The following is a 13,780-nucleotide window of genomic DNA, read 5'->3' as shown; positions in this document are numbered from 1 at the left end:
AAGTCTGAAGTGAGAAATGAGTTGACCTCCCCTAACCCCCTCGAAACAACTTTAGTGAAAAAGACTACAAGTAAGTGAATGAATTTTCTTGATTATATGCATCTTAAAATGAAGCACATTGCATACAAGATGGCAAAATTAAAGTTTATACTAAGACATTCAGGGAAAAATTGCCATTGTCTTGGGATACAATGAATATTTCAATATGATTTTGGGTATTACAAATGCCAGTATTCTCTTTGGTTTAGTTTTCCTTGATGATGTAATCAGAGACAGAATATTTTATGAATGAGTTGGCCCTAGTTAATATACATCTCACAAGCATTTGTCTCATTTATTTCTAAGTTTCTTCAGTGGCCTTGTAAATTTATCACTGTCAGTGATTTTGTTATCACTTTTTAGTTTAGTCTTTTCTTAACTCTTTTAATTAAAAAAAATTTTTTTTAGCCTGTCTTGCAGTTGGGATTAATCACATTATATTATAGAAAACTCATAATGTGGCCAGGCCTGGTGGCTCAAGCCTGTAATCCCAGCACTTTGGGAGGCCGAGGCGGGTGGATCACCTGAGGTCAGGAGTTCAAGACCAGCCTGGCCAACATGGTGAAACCCCGTCTCTACTAAAAATACAAAAAACTTAGCCGGGCGCAGTGGCAGGTGCCTGTAATCCCAGCTACTAGGGAGGCTGAGGCAGGAGAGTCACTTGAACCTGGGAGGTGGAGGTTGCAGTGAGCCGAGATCGCGCCACTGCACTCCAGCCTGGGTGACACAGTAAGACCGTGTCTCACAAAAAAAAAAAAGAGAAAATTCATAATGTGATTATGCTTTCCTTTAAGATGTTTAAAAATTTCTATTATGAACATTGAGGGTATGGCTGATTTTTTATTGAGAAACATATTCTTAAGAGGCAGTAAAAATACAGCTAAGAATGTTTCTTTTTTGTATCCTAGTGTAGAAAAATTAGACTTGTGTGGTTTATCTGCCTGTTACACCACCTAGCTGTTTTTATTTTTATGAAGAAATTAGAGCTTCCACCCCCTCCCACTCCCCATTAAAAAGCAACTATATGAGTAGTTTTCCTAGCTGATTTTTTTTTTTATATATAGATTTTGAAGTCAGATGGATAAAAATGCCATGTGGACAAGTGCTTACTTTGGCATTATGAAAATTTTATAATTTAACACAAACAAAAGTGAAATAATAATTCTTGAGTTTCATGCCCTTTGAGGTGCCTTTTTAAAAATAATCAAAATGTTATTGGAAGACCCCATCCAATTTAATCGGGTGTTATTTAATTATACTACTATAATTGTTGTATTTGCAGGTTTGACCGTTCTCAGGGAACGCTGAAGGTTCATAACAGTAGTGATTTGTAATTGTGAGGCTTGAGTGTGGAATTGAATTACTTCATTAGAGAGTAACTAGTTACTGAGAATCCATGTTTCATTGAGACTGGTGTTTCTCTACTTTATCCTTTTTTTTTTTTTTTTTGAGACGGAGTCTTGCTCTTTTGCCGAGGCTGGAGTGCAGTGGCGCTCTCTCGGCTCACTGCAAGCTCTGCCTCCCGGGTTCATGCCGTTCTTCTGCCTCAGCCTCCCGAGTAAGTGGGACTACAGGCGCCCGCCACCAAGCCCGGCTAATTTTTTGTATTTTTAGTAGAGACGGGGGGTTTCACCATGTTAGCCAGGATGGTCTCGATCTCCTGACCTCACGATCCACCTGCCTTGGCCTCCCAAAGTGTTGGGATTACAGGCGTGAGCCACTGCGCCCGCCCTACTTTATTCTTCATATATGCTTTAGGAGTAAATTTTTACTAGGTTATTTTCAAGAATTCTTACGTATACATGTGAGTGCTTAATGAGGATATTCCTTATGCATCTGTCTTTAATTAGTTGGTGGCACATTTAATTCTTGTTCATTACTTTTTTTTTTTTGATCCACCTTTTCTGTCTCCTCTGCTTTTTCCCCTTTTTGTTGTCTCTTCTTTCTTTGAATGTGTTTGTATGTTTAATGGATACGGAAGTTTCTAAAGATTCATGAGCACTTCTACTACATGTCTGTGTGGCCAAAGATTAACTCATCACCAATGGAACTTTCCTTATTTTGATGTCTATAATTTACCTAAATGTATGTACTAACTACATATGAGGAAGAGACTTGATATTGTTTTACTTTTTATAAAAGTTTTTAGGTGATTAAATAAAAATGTATTGTAAAAAGAAATGGTTAGAAGTGATTACTTTTGGAAATAAATGGGCGCTGAAGGGAATGGATGGCACAGGAGACTTATTTTATATTTACTATTTATAATACTGTTAGAAGTACAATAACATTTGTTAGTGGGCTGTAGTAGAAAGCTTAGTTTTTAGTGCCAGTTGTACCTCTTACTACTCTCATGACTTAATCTTTCTGTGCCTCAGTCCATAGTTCTATTCATGGGTGAAAATATTTACAGTTTAACCTCACAGATTAGTTGTAAAGATTAAATTAGTTGATGGACTGAATTTTGCAAGCTGTAAAGTGTTATGCATCTCAGTTATTGTAATTAGTCATAGTATAAATCAGCACTGCTGGAAATATTACAGATATTTAAAACTGCTTTAGATTATTGAAAAAAAGTAAAAATTACAAAATATGATTTACATTGTATAATATATAAACCATTATATGTGTAACATGTAGATCCGGTGTGTAACGAATAGACCTAGTGCTTCATTTGAAAAGGATTGGTTTTTGTAAAAGAGGAACTATTGGTTGGTTCCCCTTTTATAATGAAGGGGGACCACCCCCAGGCCATTTTTTTCATGTATCTGAAAGTAATGCTCTTGGTAATTTTGTTTACAAGTTTCTTTTTAGTAACCATTGTATACTTTTTGTTTTTTGCTGAACAGCTATTAGTTGAAAGTGGTTTATAAACTATTTCTCTTGAGGTAAAGAAACAATCTTTTCTGTTACAACATACTTTAGGAAACCCGAATATGGGAGGTATCTTTATTTACTTGTTACTCACTGTAAATGTAAAGATCACTTTAAAGAAGAGTGAGTAATGGTCTGCATAATCTCATTGCTGTATCTTAAGGAAAGCTTTTGATCTTTGCTTTCTTTGAGCATGCCTGTATCTGTATTCCTGGTTGACTTTCACTGTTGTATCCACAAATACATTAGCAAAAGTGTGTGTGTGTGTGTGTGTGTGTGTGTTTTGGATGGCCTCTTGATTTTGCAAACCTGTACTCCACTTGCTTTTGCTGTTTTATTGTATGTCCAAGTAAATTCTCCCCTTCCCTCATAAATTCTTTATTTTTAAAATATTCAAGCACTTAGAAAAATTGAAATAATAATACAATTAGCATCTGTGTAACTACTGGAACTACTGGATGGAATTTATCCATCTAGATTAACGAAGTGTTAACATTTTGTTTTATATGCTCCATCTCAGCAGGTGTGGTGGCTCACAGTTGTAATCCCAAAGTGTAATAAGCACTTTGGGAAGCCAAGGTGGGCAGATGGCTGAATCCAGGAGTTTGAGAGGAGCCTCGGCAACATGGTGAAACCCCATCTCTTCAAAAAACACAAAAATTAGCCTGCTGTGGTGGTGCAGGCCTGTAGTCCCAGCTACTTGGGAGGCTGAGGTGGGAGCATCACCTGAGCCCAAGAGGTCGAGGATGCAGTGAGCTGTGATTGCACCACTGCACTCCTGCCTGGGTGACAGAGTGAGACCCTGTCTCAAAAAAAGGAAAAAATTATACACACACACACACACACACACACACGCACACACACACACTCCATCTCTAGTTGTTTAAGAGAACTAATGAGAGTGTGTGTGTGTGTGTATACACTTCTCCCTGAGATGAAGTCTTGCCCTGTTGCCCAGGCTGGAATGCAGTGGCGCCGTCTAGGCTCACTGCAACCTCCGCCTCCTGGGTTCAAGCAGTTCCCCTGCCTCAGCTTCCGGAGTAGCTGGGATTACAGGCGCACACCAGCATGCCCAGCTAAATTTTGTATTTTTAGTTGAGATGGGGTTTCACCGTGTTGGCCAGGCTGGTCTCAAACCCCTGACCTTGTGATCCTCCTGCCTCGGCCTCCCAAAATGTTGGGATTACAGGCATGAGCCACCGCTCCCAGCTGTGTATACATTTCTTTTTACTATACTGTAAATACTTAAGTCATCTCCCAAGAATAAGGTCAGTCTCCTGCTTGATCACAGTATCATTGTGATAAGGAAATCAACAGTAGTTAATCTAACAGAAATAAATAATAATATCATCCACTATATATAATCAATAATCAGTACTCCCCCCCACCCCCTGCCCCCAGCCCTATGACTTTTTGAAGAGTCTAGGCCAGTAATCTTACAGAATGTCTCACCTTTGGATTTATCTGATTATTTCTTCTTGGTATCATTTAACTTGTTCTTCTCTAACCCCTTTATTTCCCATAATCTGGAAATTACTTGTGCTTTGTTTATATAAAGAATACACATTTTTTTAGCCAGAATATTTAAGAGGTGATTTTATGTACTTTATGCTGTTGTTACAGGAGGACCAAAATATCAGATTGTTTTACTCTACTAGTAGTGATGTGATGAGCAACTTTAAGGTCTCTCCATATATGAGGGTGCATTTTCCTCTTTGCAATTAGAAGTGAGCTGTAGGGTAATATTTTTGGCAGTGATTGAATATTCTTTTTCCCAACAACCTATCACCTAATGGTTTAGCAACCATTAATGGTATTTGTCTAATTCAGTTACTGTAGAAGGGACTGCACATGGTGATTTTTTTTTCCATTGCTGCTGCACAAATTAAAAATGGTTATTTAATAATTCTGCCATTCCTTTTAACATTAGCTGGCCTTGTTTTGTAAATACGTGTTTCCCCATATCCCATTTAATCATTCTACTCTCATGGATTTTTATTTATTTTCTGCGTTACTAATAGTAATAGCCACTATTCTTTTTTACCCTCACATTGTCCGAAATTTGGCCAGTGGAAGCTCCTATAAGCTGACTCCTTTATTCTTCTGACATGACCTCGTTTTTTTTTTGTGTTTCCTTGCTTTCTAGTTAAAGGTATATGTTAGGTTCACTTTGAATTTTGCTTCATTCTCAAAATTACAGTCTGTTTTCCCACAAAATCATGAGATAGATGGTAATCTGTGTGTTTTCACAGAATGTAGTTGTTTTATTATTTTTAAAATTAGAATCATACCATGGATAATGTTCCTTGACTTGCTTTTTCATTTAATGTGTTAGAGATCTTTCCATGTTGGTATAGATGGGCCCAATATTCTTATTACAGGAATGGATGTATCGTGTTCTTCTGTTGATTAATGGATACTTAGGTTTATAATTATTTGCTATTAAACTCTCCTTATATATTAATATTTTATGTATATTTAGGTAATTTTTATAGGATAGTTACATGTCAAAGTATACACATTAAAAATTTGATACAAACTGTCAGATTATGTCTTAGTAAGGCTGTGTAACAATTTATGCACCCAGATGTATGAAATTGCCTTAACAGTTTTGGATAGTGTCAATTTTGACCGTCTTTAAAATATGTAATTAATTTTGCATTTTTTGATAATAAGGTATGGTATTTTCTTGAATGTTTATTGGTTGTTTATTATTTTTCTGGTGAATTGCTTGCTTGTATTCTGTGCTGGATTTTCCTTAAAGTTGTTTCCCTTTTTCGAATTGATGTTTAGTTGTTATGTTAGGGATGTTGAGCTTTGCTTCTCAGAGTCTGTTGCTTATTTTTGACATTTGTTTTGCTTTTGGTTATATGAATGTTTTCCATTTTTATCTAGTCAAATCTATTATTCTCTTTCCTTTAAAACTTCTAGGTTTATAAAATTTAAAAAGGTTAAGTCAGATCTGATAGAAGTTTGGTTTTGGTTATTGTGTAAAGAAGTGTTCTGATTCTTTACTCCCCCCAACCCAGTGTTGTTACCGGTACCATTTATTGTATAATTCATCTCACTAATTTCCATATATAAAAATTCTTACATATATCTGTTTCTCTACTTTCTTTTCTTTTAACATATTGTGTTTGTCAGTATCTTAACTGTTGTAGTGTCTTTAGATACATTCTATATTGGCTCCCAAACTCAAATTTCTATTTTAGGGGGAGACAGTAATATAAAAATGAAGGGGATGGAGTAAATTAGTGATGCATAAATGGCTCTGCTGTTGAGCCTCAACATCAGTGTTGCTCTACAAGAATTTAAGCTTGTCTTAGAACTTTTGCTTTTTTAAAAGAGGAAGCCTAGAACCTGAATATTATGTAAATCTTTGGATTTAAAATTACAATTCATAGTTCTTTATAAAACATTGGATAGACTGAGTAATATATATCCTTTGACTTCAACCAGCATTTGGCTTTTAGTTCTGGATCTCTGAATAGGTTGACAGGGCAAATGCCACTTAATTTTTCTTTTTGAGAAATTTCTTGGCAGTTCTTTTGCCGTTATTCTTAGACAAATTTTATAATCAGGTTGTCAAGTTGTATTTAAAAAAAAACAACTCTTCCTTGAATTTTTTTTGGAACTCTATTAAATCTAATACAGTCATAATTTGGAGACAGCTTTATAATATTAGTTTCCCATATTAAAACATGGTTTCTTTTCATTCGTTCAGATCTAATTTTATTTCTTCAGTCAAATGTTTTATTTTTTTCTGTTGCTCGTGTGTATTTCTTTTTAAGGCATTTTATTTTTGTTGCTGGGGTGTATAGAAGTGTTTTTAAAAAGCGCATTTTCTATTTTATTATTGCAAATATCCAATAAAAATGTTTTAAATTATGTAACATTGTTCTTGGAAAGTAATATTCGATAATATACTGACATTTAGTATAGATAGTCTTTTAAGTTTTAAATTATAAGTGAAATTAAGACTTTAGTTTTTTCCTCTAAAAAATGTTGATTTGAATCTTCAAATAAGAACTCTTGACTAAAGCCTCATTACAAGTTAGAGACTATAGTTTCCTAAATAAGTTATTCTAAATAGGCCTATTTTCAGTTGGCATTCAGGTGATACCTTTTCTAGAAAGAAGCCTTTACTGTATTTCAGACCTGATTTAGCCACCCTTTAGCTACTACATTACTCTAAGAATCTGTTTGTGTAACACTTTATCCTACTTTCCTACCTGTCTTCCAGACTGTAAGCTCTTTTTGAAAGAAACTGTAGCTTAATGTGTTTGTTGTTAAATTTCCAGTGCCTTACAAATACCTAGCACATGGAAGCTCACAATCAATATTTGCTGAATGGAGGGAGAGGCAAATTGAGAAGTGGGCTGTGTAATACATTACTTTAAAAATAAAACTGCAGGCCTGGCATGGTGGCTCACGCCTGTAATCCCAGCTCTCTGGGAGGCCGAGGCAGGTGGATCATCTGAGGTCGGGAGTACAAGACCAACCTGGCCAACATGGTGAAACCCCATCTCTACTAGAAATACAAAAAAATTAGCCGGGCATGGTGGCACGCACCTGTAGTCCCAGCTACTCAGGAGGCTGAGGCAGGAGAATCGCTTGAACTCGGGAGATGGAGGTTGCACTCCGTCTGGATCATGCCGCTGCACTCCAGCCTGGGCGACAAAGCAAGACTCTGTCTTAAAGAAACAAAACAAAACTACAAACCAATTTGTTTTAAAGCATGTTTTTTCTCTGTTAAAGAACCTTCCAGTGAGTAACACAGGACATAAATTTACTATGATAATTAAGTCGTTTTTATCAGATGGTATTATTAAGTTTTTATCAAGTGGTATTAAAGGATTCATTTGTTTTACAGTATTATTCAACACGAATAGGAGGATAATTACAATTAAATTATTTACATTGATAATAATATCTTCAGTAATTTCTGATCACAGCAGTGTAGTTGCAATAAATTTTTTCATTATGGGACTCAACTGCTGTGAAAGTATGTGAAGTCCAAATTTTATTATCATTATGAGATTCTCTTTCAACGTGTCACATTATATTAGATGACAGACTTTGTCATATCAGGGAAATTTAAAATAAATTGCCAAGTTAAGATATACTTTAAAACTCAGAGCTCTTTATGCATTCATAAAAAGTACAAAGCTAATGGAGTTTAAATTTCAGCTGTAATTCTAGAAAGCTGGAATCTTAAAAAAATTAGAAGAATAATTGTCCAATTTAGAAAAATTAATTAACCCTGAAAAGGGTCAAAGCTGAATTAGCTGTTGCTTGTGGTTATTTAAATGGGAAAGATAAATATTATCATGTGCTTTCTTTTATTTCTTACGGTAAAATATGTTTTGTGTCTCTACCAGAATCAAACTAAATGCTTTGCAGCTGAGCGTTGTGAGGCCAAGGCGGGCGGATCACTTGAGGTTGGGAGTTCAAGACCAGCCTGGCCAACATGGTGAAACCCCGTCTCTATTAAAAATACAAAAATTAGCCGGTTGTGGTGGCGGGCACCTGTAATCCCAGCTATTTGGGAGGCTTGAGACAAGATAATCGCTTGAACCCAGGAGGTGGAGGTTGCAGTGAGCCAGGATCTTGCCACTGCACTCCAGCTTGGGTGACAGTGAGACTCCATCTCAAAAAAAAAAAAAAAAAAAAGAAAAATGCTTTGCAAAACTGAGTTTTTATGCAAAGCATGTTTAGTTGATTTTCAATTTTAATGTACAGTTTTATAGTTAATTCTGTATCGTTTTAAAAAATAAACTTTATTTTTATAACAGTCTTACGTTTATAGAAAAATTATGAAGATACTACAGGGACCCTGAATACCCCATACCCAGTTTCTTTACTGTTAATATCTTACATCAGTATGGTACATTCGTTAACAATTAATCAATATTGATACAAAGTTACCATTAAAGTTCCTACTTTATACAGATTTCCTTAGTTTTTACCTAATTCTATATCATTTTTACTCCAAATTTTGCATTATACAGTTGAGTATAGTGTATTACTTTAGCTGGAAAGAAACTTGGACAATAGTCTTATAATGTGAAATACTGTTGAATATTCATGACTATTGCTACTTAAATGTAAGACATAAGCATATTTTTATTAGTCAACAAAATTTTTGTTTTATTTGTCTGACTTCTTTCACTTTCAGCTTACGAGGAAATATTTCAGTAAAAGCAGTTAAAAAAGAAGTAGAAAAGAAACTCCGATGTCTTCTTGCTGATTTACCGCTGCCCCCTGAGCTACCAGGAGGAGATGATCTTTCAAAGAGTCCAGAGGAAAAGAAAACAGCAACACAGTTACATAGTAAAAGGAGGCCTAAGTATGTGCTTGCTTTCTACCTGCTCTTAAATTGACCAGCAGTGATTCTGGGTCATCAGAAGTTCATAAAACACTAAATTAAGGTTTAAAATAAAAAATGTACTTATTCTTTCAACTTAAATATATGAATTCTATTAGAGTTTTGAAAAAAATCATAATTGCTTGCATTCCTATTCACAATGACTAATAAAACCAAATTTAGTTTTCTCTCGTAATTTGTAATGTATTAATTTCCTGGGGTATTCTATATGTTAAAGATACTTTCTGTTATTAAGAGATTGAAATAACACAGAAACACTGAAATTGGGCAGAGTAGAAGTCAGCATTTAGTGAGCCCAAATAAAATTAGTAATGGGCAAGCTGCTCTTTCCTTTGCTTTTAGCTCCATTTTCTCCCATAAACAAATATATTCTTCACTTTGCAAGAGATGGAGTAGAAGTTTTGAAATTTGTATCCTAAATTAGCTTCAAGTAAGTGCCTAAAGAGACCTCTTTCCCTTAAAACCTGTTAATCAGTTAAAGGCGGGGAACACTGGTGCCTTTTTTTTTTTTTTTTTAACTTCTTAACCAAGGGACAGTGAAGACTTTAAGTTAGATCTGATTTTAGAATTGCAGTTGAGGTAGTGCCTAGTGTGTGAATTTGAGGTCATTTTCTAAACTGGCCGGTCACAGTGGCTCATGCCTGTAATCCCAGCACTTTGGGAGGCCGAGGTGGGAGAATCACTTGAGTCCAGGAGTTTGATACCAGCCTGAGCAACACAGGGAGACCCCATCTCTACCAAAAAAAAAAAAAAAAAAAAAAAAGCCGGGTGTGGTGGTGCATGCCTGTGGTTCCAGCTACTCAGGAGGCTAAGGCAGGAGGATCACCAGAGCCAAAGAGGTCAAGGCTGTAATGAGCTGTGATCGTCTGCCACTGTACTCCAGCCTGGGCGACAAGGCAAGACCCTGTTTCAAAAAAATAAAATAAAATAAAATAGCTAAAAAATACTCTCTTCTTGAGCACTGTAGTTACTTGAATTTCTGTGATTTACTATAATATTAAAATACTACAAAATTATGTATCTTTTTGAAGAATGTAAGATTTTTGTCCTACCTGTCCATTTGTATCTGCTTAAACGTGGCTTCCTGAGAGTTGGTTATATTAATATCTTTTGTACTCTCTTAGACTGAAAAATCTTTTTTTTTTGATGTTTTTCAGATGATTTCATCCAGTCATAAGTCTAAATTTGTCAATAAGTTTTATAGTTAGATTTTTGTTCACATTCTTTATCAAACTCTTGTTTCTTAAAAGTAGATTATATATATTATTGTTAATGGATGCAAAATAAAACTTTCTGGAGATTGGTTAGAGAATTTTGACTCTACTAGTGTTGGTTTCATCTACTCACTGAAAAATTATATTTTATTTCTGAAAAGCCTTCAAGCTCTACTACTTTTTTTCTCAGTTTAAATACTTGTCTACAGAAGAAGAGTCAGTATGTAGAAATGATACCTCAGTTTTTACGATAACTTACAATACCAAATCAATGTTACTTGTTTGGGATAGATGATGATAAATACTGCAAGGGTAGGGAAAAATAAAGAATATACAATTGGGTGGCGAGTAGATATTGAGTTATTAGACAGTTTATTCTATTTGCTTGATTGTATATAAAAACTTTAGAACTATATTTGATAGAATATGTGGGCCTCGCTATGGTGAAATCAAAGAAAAAGATATTGACTGGGGAAAACGCTGCGTGGATAAATTTGATATCATCGGAATTATTGGAGAAGGTACTTACGGACAAGTTTACAAAGCCAGGGATAAAGACACTGGTAAGAATGCCAAGTTCTGGGGATCTTTGGGCCTACGGAATGTACTTAGTTTGTGTTTCTCCTCTGATGTTTGGCTTCAGAAATTTTCCAAAAAATTAAATTCAATTTTATTGTGCTTTTGTTTCATCTTGTTTTTAATTTTATTCTATATATGCATTTTGTAAGATATGAGTACATGTAAGTGGGTCTGTATATGTGTATATTTTAAAAAGTGTTCCTTTAGTATTTGTGATATACTGTATGGTAGGATTTAGTTTTTCTTTCCTCTTTTATGGTGAATAATTCTTATACTGTTATTAATCAGAGGGAAAGGTATCTTGACCTGAATTAATTTTAGTAGTAAATTTTTTTTGTCATAAGCCTTACACAACACTTTCATTTAGCCTTCAGTTTTTTTCCTGCAGTAACTATCCTTGGAGGCTAGTTTTAGCAGCTTAATCTTTCAGAACATAATCAGGAACTCAGAGAAAGTTTTAAAAGGCTTCACAGGAGAGCAAAAAGTAGCTGTGTCAGAAGCTATGTATTTTACTTAATAATGCATAGAGCTAGTATTTTATCTTTCTTTACTCATAACTGCTTACTGAAATAAACCGATAGGCCGGGCGTGATTGCTTATGCCTATAATCCTAGCACTTTGGGAGGCTGAGACAGGCAGATCACCTAAGGCCAGGAGTTCGAGACCAGCCTGGCCAACATGAAGAAACCCTGTCTCTACCAAAGACACAAAAGTTAGCCGGGCATAGTGGCACATGCCTGTAAACCCAGCTACTCGGGAGGCTGAGGCTTGAACCCAGGGAGTGGAGGTTGTAGTGAGCTGAGATCACACCACTGCACTCCAGCCTGAGCGACAGAGCGAGACTCCATCTCAGAAAATAATAAAATAAAAACACAAAAATTAGCCAGGTGTGGTGGTGGGCACCTATAATCCCAGCTACTTGGGAGGCTGAGGCAGGAGAATTGCTTGAACCTTGGAGGTGGAGGTTGCAGTGAGCTGAGATTGCACCACTGCACTCCAGTCTGGGCCACAGAACGAGACTCTGTCTCAAAGAAAGAAACCAATAGATTAAAATAGCACAGCTATTAGAGGCCATATAGTACATGGGAGATGACCTTACAGTTAGAAACTACTGAGGGCAATTACTGCATAGAGTAATAATTGGTGTTTATAATGATGTGTTATCAAAAAGATTAAATGACAACTTTTAAAACTGTTAAGTAAAACAAGGACTCATACACAATATAGAAGGCATTCCATAAAAATTAATAGAATAAGTTTAATGATTAAAAGAACATGCTTCCTTCTTTTAGAAAATTTGTAAGAACATTTTTTTCCTCCAAGGAAGTGGAATGAACAAACCTTTATTATAGTGAATTTTTTCTTATAATAGGCTTCGTGTATGTGTGTATATTTCATTTTCTATTTGGATCATTTCTGATACAAAGCTGACTCATACTTAAATTATGTGGCAATTTAGTGTAGTGGGGAAGAACATACATTTTTGAGACAAGTAACTGGATTTTGAATTCCAGTTTTACTACTAGGTAACTGGCCAGGTTTGGTCAGGTAATATGTCTGAGCGTATTTTTTTCACTGATAGAGTTTTTCTCCTCTGTTCAGAGAAATTTTTATGCATACATAAGCATATTGGCTATATTTGTCTTTCCCTCGTTTACTTAAAAAAAATAAAAATGACAGTGTGATATACCCAGTCTTCAGCATCTTTTTTTTTTTTTTTTTGAAATGGAGTCTTGCACTGTTGCCGGGGCTGGAGTGCGGAGTGCAGAGTGCAGTGGCGTGTCATGATCTTGGCTCACTGCAACCTCCACCTCCCAGGTTCAAGTGATACTCCTGCCTCAACCACCCAAGTAGCTGAGGTTACAGGCGCCCAGCTAATTTTTTGTATTTTTAGTAGAGTTGGGGTTTCACTATGTTGGCCAGGCTGATCTCGAACTCCTGACCTCGTGATCTGCCCTCCTCAGCCTCCCAAAGTGCTGGGATTACAGGTGTGAACTACCACGCCTGGCCTAGCATCTTTCTGTTTTCTTTTTATTTTTTCCCAAGTGAATGTAAAAGCATCTTAGTTTTTTCACTAAATATATAAATGGGGAGCATAGTATATTTGGACTTACCTCATTCTTTCTAATGGTTGTATAGTATTCCCTGGTTTATGTAAATATTCCATAATTTGTTTAATGACAGACTTAATTTTTTGAACTGTAAATATTATTTGGTATATTGGAAACTGAAACATACTTTGTGGTTCTATATTTGAGAAATAAGAACAGAATTGAATTAAAATACATTTAAAGTTAAGAAAAATGTCATCTGCTTTTGTTAACTGGTAACCTGATTTTATTAAATTCCTTAATAGGAGAAATGGTAGCCTTAAAAAAAGTACGTCTGGATAATGAAAAGGAAGGCTTTCCAATTACAGCAATTCGAGAAATTAAAATTCTCCGGCAGCTTACCCATCAGAGTATTATCAATATGAAGGAAATAGTGACTGATAAAGAAGATGCTTTGGATTTCAAGAAGGACAAAGGTATGTGCGCATATTTAAATAACGAATTTTTTGTATTCATGATTGATGTTGCTAACTTGGAAATTTTTTTTATAGATGTGACTATTTGAGTAATTACATACTATTGCTCTAATCGTGAAACTCTATTTTTAAGTTTGGTAGAGTTGAATAATGAATTGA

The 13,780-nt window shown here is 35.4% G+C and overlaps 1 protein-coding gene across 4 annotated transcripts in view; it reads left to right on the top strand.

Annotated features, from left to right (window-relative positions):
- Positions 1-13,780, top strand: part of CDK13 (cyclin dependent kinase 13) — a 146,665-nt gene that overhangs the window by 37,747 nt on the left and 95,138 nt on the right. For all 4 annotated transcript variants that reach the window (XM_003808700.7, XM_003808701.7, XM_034963997.3 and 1 more), the window contains exons 3-5: positions 9,092-9,262; positions 10,939-11,078; positions 13,451-13,621. In XM_003808700.7, coding sequence (XP_003808748.1) covers positions 9,092-9,262; positions 10,939-11,078; positions 13,451-13,621 — 482 coding nt within the window. The remainder of the gene's footprint in view (positions 1-9,091; positions 9,263-10,938; positions 11,079-13,450; positions 13,622-13,780) is intronic.

Source organism: Pan paniscus, chromosome 6 (genome assembly GCF_029289425.2).
Source record: "Pan paniscus chromosome 6, NHGRI_mPanPan1-v2.0_pri, whole genome shotgun sequence".
NCBI lineage: Eukaryota > Metazoa > Chordata > Mammalia > Primates > Hominidae > Pan > Pan paniscus.
The sequence above is the reverse complement of the archived record's forward strand: the minus strand, read 5'-3'. Positions and strand labels throughout refer to the sequence as shown.